General features: G+C 41.5%; 1 protein-coding gene across 2 annotated transcripts in view; it reads right to left on the bottom strand.

The window, feature by feature from the left end:
* Window positions 1–3,708: 3,708 nt before the first annotated feature.
* The window catches only part of LOC106534785 (semaphorin-6D), a gene marked incomplete at its 5' end in the record, with an annotated part of 42,789 nt that continues 38,668 nt past the window's right edge, over window positions 3,709–7,829 (bottom strand). Inside the window, 1 exon segment of one of the 2 annotated variants that reach the window (XM_014031542.1) lies at window positions 3,709–6,645. In XM_014031542.1, the coding sequence (XP_013886996.1) occupies window positions 5,350–6,645 (1,296 nt within the window). 2 annotated transcript variants of the gene reach the window in all.

The raw sequence follows: 7,829 nt of genomic DNA on the forward strand, positions 1-7,829 counted from the left end.
GTTGTCATTTGTAATCATCAAAATTAAACGAAATAAACATTTGAAATATATGAGTTTGTATGTAATGTATGAATATAATATACAAGTTTCACTTTTTAAATGGAATTACTGAACTAAATCTACTTTTTCATGATATTCTAATTTTATGACCAGCACCTGTATATGAATTGTTAAAATAACACAAAAAAGCGGAACGGTATACTTGCCAAAAAACTTACAGAAGAAAAAAAAAAACGATGTTAATAATGAGAAAGTTTGTGAAGCGTTCACACAATTAATGCTCCAAAAATGAATCAGCTGCACATCTACTGAAAGTTTCAATAACATTTGTTCAGTGATGCACCCCCCCCCACATAAACTGTAGACAAAAACAGACAGAGGTAAAGACATTGCAAATTCTTCGCCTTTGGCAGTAGCCAATAATTCTGCATAATACTGTAGCAAATAATAAGGAAACGTAGGCTTCGTGCCAAGCAGACGAGCAGGAACCCTTTTTTCAGAAGCCGCAGAAAGAAAAGGACTCATTATGATGATGACTTCTTCATGTCATATTCATGTCTCATCAACTCATTTCTTCTTCCAGACTTGTAAAAATCCATTGACTTTTGGAGCTCCTCTGAAGGCACTAATGAGAGCGAAAAACTGAAGAGTCCCCCCCCCCCAAGCTGCTTTACAACAGGAACTTCTTGAACAGTAGTTTTTGTTTTTCATTTTGCCAAAGCGGGACATTGTTTCTATAGATTTAATTTGTCCCATAGTTTAAACTAATCTAACATAGTGAATGTGTTTTCTGATGGCTTCTGTTATTTGCAAAAATGAATCCAATTTGTGTCTTTTCAGMAATGAATGCATCCAACAGTCTAAAACATGTGGATCTTCAACAATCGGCCAGCTGCCTAAACAAAAGCTACATAACTTCAGGTAAGTTGTTCTTATTCTGTAGATATTTTTGACATTAAAATATGTCCAGCTCTGAAATTACCCACTTTAGAGAAATTTAAAAAAAAATCCATGCAGCACAGAAAGCAAAGTAGCTGCTGTTTAAACCCAACAATGTGCTTGAGTTTTATTTACAGGGACTCGGTCTCAGTCTTTCACTGCTGCTGTTGCACACCTCTTTTTGCCTCCGTTTGGTCTCACTACTGTCCAGGAGCACAAACAGAAGAAGTAGCCACGGCATAAAGTGGTTTTGACTGCTGATGAACACGGGGAGGCAAAAGTAAAACAGGAAAAGACAGATTCCCTTCACAGTTGGATATTTTTGGACCATCTGTGAAGACGCACTCCCACAAACTGAATTCGGCAGCAGATTGTAGTCGGACAAGAGTGTCTGTCAAAGTGATTGTATGTGATGGAAAGTGACTCCAACAAAAACCTTATTTTTACTGTCTTTTTCTGTTGTAGTTAGATTTGTAATTTGTCCCAATCATTAGTTTTTCTCCCAGATATCAACCAGTCATTTAAATAAAAGGACCAACTAATAGAGTCTTAATTTAATATTTGTATTTGTCTGGTGTCCAGCTTCTCGCTACAGACTTTTGATCTTCTGGTCGACTTCATTTCACTCCTGGCCAGCAGATTATTGCTGTTACTTTCTGAATTGCTTGTTTGTGTTGTAAAATGTTTCCATACCACAAATACGTTGGCACTATAGGTACAGAAGAGCTTTGCATTCACCAAAGAAACACAAAAAAAGACCCCTGATCTTATAATTTTGAGATCTTGATGTCAAAATCAGGAGAAAAGAAGTGAAATGGAATACTTCTTGAGGATTTAGGATTTTGAGCTGGTACTTCTTCCTGATTCTTTCAGTCATATATGGTAAGTGTTACAAGAAAAATATGTTTTGTATGTTAATGATGAAATTGTTGAATTGAGTCAGTAAAGCGTAACAATAGGAACTATTGTTTTGAGTTTATGTTCTACATTAGGGTGTGATGCTGAATGCACCAGTGCCCAGACCAAGCTGTATATACCCACCAGAGTTTAATAAAGCTATGACCGGCAGGGTTAAAACAGGACCAAGCATGTGCTCTTTGTCCAATATTCTACTTCCTGTACATACACAGTTCTTTGGGACACCACCAAACCAGCTTGGGTGCACTTGAGAGCCATTAACTGCTTATAACCATGAAGCATCCTGTTCTGGTTTAATTGCTCCTGCAGGTTAGAGTGGGCTTTTTGACCGAACAACCCCAAAGACTTAAGATACCTGCCGAATAGGGGTGCAACGARACAGAAAATTCACGATTCGGTTCGATACTTTAGTCTCACGGTTCGATATTTTTTTGACACAAAAACGAGAAATGTCCATGCCCATTTTAACTTGTAATTTATTTATATTAATTATGAACATTTGTTTAACCTCAAAAGTACAGTTTTTAAATGAAATGTTGCTGAAACAGCAAGTTTCTCAGTGGATCTGCGCTCAAAAATGCAGCCTATGGAGTAGTTGAACACAGATCCACTGATCCTTAAACACAGAGCATCTTCAGAAGACAAGTTGATAAAATAAATTTTAAAAATCTGTATTGTTCGATACAAGTGTGTATTGAAACTAAAGCACTGTTTGATACGGGTACATGTATTGTTACACCCCTGCCCAATGTTCATATAGTCTGAGACATTGGGAAATACTGACTTCACCTAAGAGGAAATAAAAGCAGTCATTGATCACTTTTTCTGTAGTGCAGCTATAGCCTSGTAAAAACCAGACCCTTGTCCTTCATGAAGGGAAACTAGAATTGAGCAGAACTGCGTAGGGCCAGGCTAGGTCAGCTACAGTATGACTCTCTTTAAAATTCTCTCACAATTATGAAATCTTTTCTCATAAATTTGAGATCCAGATCCCATAATTACAAGATCAGGAGTCTAACTTYTTTTTTTTTAACGTAATGCTCTTCCGTATTCGGGTTGGGCGATATTGTCTAAAAATTTTATTGGTATTAATTGTGGCATTGATCCGTTACTAGTTAATATGATGAATAACATTTGAACTTGTAGATTGTAGATATGACACTGTGGACTTTGGTCCACTTTTTCTTTTAATCCAGTTTATGTTCCTGTTTCAGGTGATTTAACAAGCTTAGTTGCTTTCTGCTACTACTGGGCTCATATGTGCCTGATGATGGTGTGTCATTCACAAAAATGTCAACACGTAGCACCAAAGCAGTATTTGCAAACTGGCAAACAATAATTCATTAATTGCAATTAACAGTTTTGATGATTAATTGCACATGATTTTTCCCAACCCTTGACTCTTGACATCACATTGCCGTCACATTATGACTGCCATACTGCAGCATGGCTGATGTATATCCATGAATAGGTGGTCAAAAACCACGGCAGCTATTCTGAAACTGATCAATGAAAATTTCCCTGATTGGTCCATCTGATTCGACACCAGTGATTAGCTTGGAACATCCCTAACTATGACCAATACAATAGCATAGATTGAATTCATTTTATAGCTCCAAGTCACAGCAAACTTATCAGGGCACTGTACAAAAATCAATCAATTAATCTAAAGAAGCCAACAGATTGTGTTGCATCACTTCAGTCTCCCATCCTGAGCAAAATTTAAAGAAAAAAATACCCTTTTTTTCCTTAACATTTTACTTAAGTTCCTCTAAATTGTACCATTCCCTTAAACATACAGAAAACTCAAAGTAAAAAAAAAAAAAAAAAGAAAAACAAAAAGGCACAGACTTCTGATATTATATTTTATTTGAGAAAACACTGATCTTATATTTGAGTTAAATGTATACAAGTTGTCATGCAGGTCATTTTGAGCTCCAAGAAGGCAACATCAGTTGGTGCAGACATTTAATTCCCCCTAAATATTAATTTGGAAATAACACACAACCAAATATAATCCTCCACCATCRTTAAGTTATTTAGAATTTGTAAAAATATATTAAATTTGAGTCTACTTGCTTTTGGTTCTTGAACAAGTGAGTACATTTCCAATCCGTAGATCTAGTTCAGAACTAATGAGAAAATGCTGGCAACCGGATCCTGGAAACAGCTGCATTAGAAGAGTTCTAATTTATTAGTTTGACTTGATTTTTAAGATCATACTCTGTTTAATCCTGTGCTCAGCTGATGATGGGAAATCATTTCTGATAAACAAATACCTCAAATTATTCAATCAAAAAGCCTAAAAGCATTAGAGCTTTTAAAACAGTTTGGTTTTAACACGTTTTTGACACCAAATTACAGGTTCTAAAAAAAAAACGGTGCAGATGTCACGCTGTTCAAGAGAAAAGAAATAAGGCGCTCAAAGTGAGAGAACCAATTAAGCGATGAGGGTAATTAATATTTTATGTCAACCAATTAAGTCATTTGAACATAAAACAGATCAATAAAGGCATGTAAAGTGTCCCGAACCATAAATTAATAATTAGCGGGAACAGCTCATCAGAAATCTTTGATCATCTCCTCAGCTTGATGCTTTTTCCCTCCGATATTAAGTAACGGGTGCAGTTTGTGTTTATGTTGGAGTTAATGCTAATGTGCATCTTTGTGTTTGCTGGAGTTTGATAATTAGCTGGAATCTCCTAGCTCAGGCAATATAGTAAATGCTAGTTCTGACTTTCTTCAGAATCATTGTGTTGTCTGCATAAAGTACCTTAAAGCCTTGTTCATGAACATAAAGACTCGTTTTTTTCCTCCCGACATGACAGAAGAGTAAACTTTCTCAAATTTCTTTTTTCCAGTCCAGGTTTGAAAACAAATGGATTTCTTATGAAAGTTGTATTTCTTTTCTTTTTCCATGTCTGACTTCTGTTTGATTGCTTTTGTGTAAAGATATCTCACCATTTGTACTGCAAGTAATCCAGCAGGCTTCAGTTCATGTCAGGTCTGCATTCRTCCAATTCCCTGCTTTTTAAATATTTGCAAATGCAATCCAGTTCCAAGGTGCAACAAGTGGGGAMATCAGATCAAAGCACTCATAAGAAAACTGCATTAATCAAGATTTATTTTCAGGCCACCCCCCCGAGCCTGGGGGGATTCCTTTTGGATCATTAACACCCCTCGCCCCGCTTCTGAAGTGTTTCTCAGATGTCTCTYGTCTGAGCTGGATTTGATCCACAGTTTGTGGTGAAAGGAGAGTTCCCGTCCTGCAAAGAAGCAGGTTTGTTGGCATTCTCTCAGCAGCATGACAAAAAGTACAACTGAAAGGTTGTGACGAGTCACAAGAACAGAAGTGTTTTTTTATGTGTGTGTGTGTCTTTCGGGCCGATCGGTGCTCTCRTTTCGCCCAGGCCCGGCAGACATCTTGGAAGGGGCTTCCTCGGTGGCGATTGTTGMAGCCGTGCCTGAACGGCACCTCTTCCACCTGAAGTCTCAGTAGTTGTATTTTCCTGCTTCTGTTACCGACGACGTCGCTGTGTTTGGCAGAAAAAGCGGTTTTGGCGGGACTTGCGGTTTTAGCGACACAGTTCTCCGGACCACCGCCGCCCTCTGCACGTGAGGCCCTTCGCTGTAGCTGTGCTGCCGCGTGAGGCAGGCGCTGGCGATCGACGCTTTCTGGCTCTCGTTGTTGTTGCTGGCGTTRGTGTTGGCGGCGGCCGCGGTGGCGCTGGGGCCCGGGGGGCCGTTGCTGCTGCTGTTGGTGTTCATCCTGGCCAGAAAGTGCACGTGCGTGCCCCTTTGGTTAAAGCTGTGGTGGCGGGGGACCGCCCCCCCTGCCGCGCCCATCTTGATGAGGGAGTGGCGCTGAGATTGGTGGCGCGCCACGGAGACGGCGCCCCCTCCGGGTCGYTCCGGGATCACCTGCTGCTGGAGCGGGGTGGAGGAAGAGGAGGAGGATGAAGAGGGGACAGAGGTGGAGGAGGTGGGGTTGTTGGAGGACGAGGACGAGGACGACGAGGACGTGGCCGAGGAGGAGGTGGAGCTTTGAGGCACGGCGTCCAGGTGTTTGGGGAGGCCGTCCCTCGGCAGCGTGGAGGTGCTGTAATAAGAAGTCGACTCTGTTTCTGGGATGGGCTGCTGGTGATGGTGACTGCTGCTGCTGTTGTTGTTGTGATGGTTGCTGTGGTGGTGGCTGTGGTTGTAGTGGTGTGTGCGCGTTTGGCTGTGGGGGTTGTGATGATGGTGGGGGTTGTGATGATTGTGACCGTGTCCTCCGGAAGACGCCGGAAACAGAGCGGACGAGGAGGTGGAGGTGAGGACCTTGATGCCCCCGGTTCCCGACGCGCTGACCTCGTGGATGTGTTTGAGCAGCTCGTCCAGCGCCGACACGTCCACCACCGTCTGAGGGAGGGACTGCTGGGAATGGTGGTGATGTGAAACCGCACCGCCTCCTCCTCCTCCTGCAGCTGCTGCGTGCTCATCGCTTGAGATCCGCCTCTCCTCCGGGAGGTGCAGCGAGGTCGAGGAGGCGCCTGCCCCGTGGGCTGCTCCGTTGCTCAGACTGTTGCCGTTTTGATGAGAGAAGGGAAACACTTGCTGACTTAAAGAATTCCCCACGACGGCCATGAAACCCTGACCGGAGGAGGAGCAGCTGGGGCCGGACTTCTCCTTGGCGTTGTTGCAGTTTTGGTTCTTCTCGTACTGATGGTGCCGCAGCGCTCTCATGCTCTTGATGGGGAGCTCTGGGGTGGAGTCAGGCGTAGGCAGGCCGGAGAGTTCTCCATCGCCCTGAGACAGAGACTAAACAAAGGTTAGACCCAGTGGTGGGCCCCAGCCCACTAAAGCACAAATCTGCTAAATGCGGACCTAAATATTTTGTTTGCGCTTTAGCGGTCTTACTAATTTTTATAATTCATAAGCGGATTTGAGCTTTCTAAAATTGAAATGCAGTACCGCTAATAACTAATTATCTACCAGTCATTATTATCTTGAACAGCAGAAGGTATGGCTGCCAATGAATCACAGCACGTGATCTATCCAACAGCACCCCTCCCAAATAAACACACTTACTGGAAAGGTAAATGTCCTTGTTGACTGTTGCTTTGGGCCACAGTTCTGATTTCCCACAATGCTTTGTGTCTGCTTACGTAGCAGGAAGCCAATAGCAAAAACAGTTAACGTATGTAATCCATACTAAAATTTTGTATGTATTGATTTATTTTACTTTACAATCGGAGCTCCTTTAAAAAAAGTTTAAACGCTGGAGCTCAATACTTGACGTAATTGGTCGAAGGAGCAATCGGCCAACGGGGTAACAGACTCAGAAATGATTTAATGATGTTATGCTGATGAAGACTGACACCTAGTGGTCAACTGGAGCAACTGCGCTTTTGTTTCCCGTCACAAATCAAATCCGTCATGTACCGAGAATGCATTGCTTTAGTTTTCCATTAACAGTTTTAAAATTACTTTATTGATGCTTCTTTAATGAAAAATCTACAACAAACAAAAGAAAAAGACAAAGAAGCAGCCGAACTAGCAATCCTCATCAACTTTTTAATTTTTMCACCAGGAGCTAAAGGTCTGTTTCAGGAAATCACATCCCCAGCAATCGGCGRTTGTARAWTTAAGTTGTAAAAGGGCTCATACACCACTAGTTGGCAGTGTTGTGCATGTATTGTACATGAATTGTGGYCARCTAGTAAGTGTCAAATTGAACTTGTGCTYTAWAATTAGCTTCYGCTAATGTTTCTATGACATAAATGCTTTAGAAATTGTGGAGCTAAKTTTTGGATTAGCGCTGCCCACCACTGGTTAGACCCTTAACTTTCAGGATGTTTTTAATTGAACAGGAAATCCGTGCAAACACGGAAATCACTTCCTGCCCCCCATCTGAATTATGTGCGTCATACAGTTCTTTAACCCAGCAATGCTGTGTTCATGTTTGTCTTTAGATTTTATTTAATTTATAT

Source organism: Austrofundulus limnaeus, unplaced genomic scaffold (genome assembly GCF_001266775.1).
Source record: "Austrofundulus limnaeus strain Quisiro unplaced genomic scaffold, Austrofundulus_limnaeus-1.0 Scaffold1268, whole genome shotgun sequence".
In the NCBI taxonomy this organism is placed as follows: Eukaryota; Metazoa; Chordata; class Actinopteri; order Cyprinodontiformes; family Rivulidae; genus Austrofundulus; species Austrofundulus limnaeus.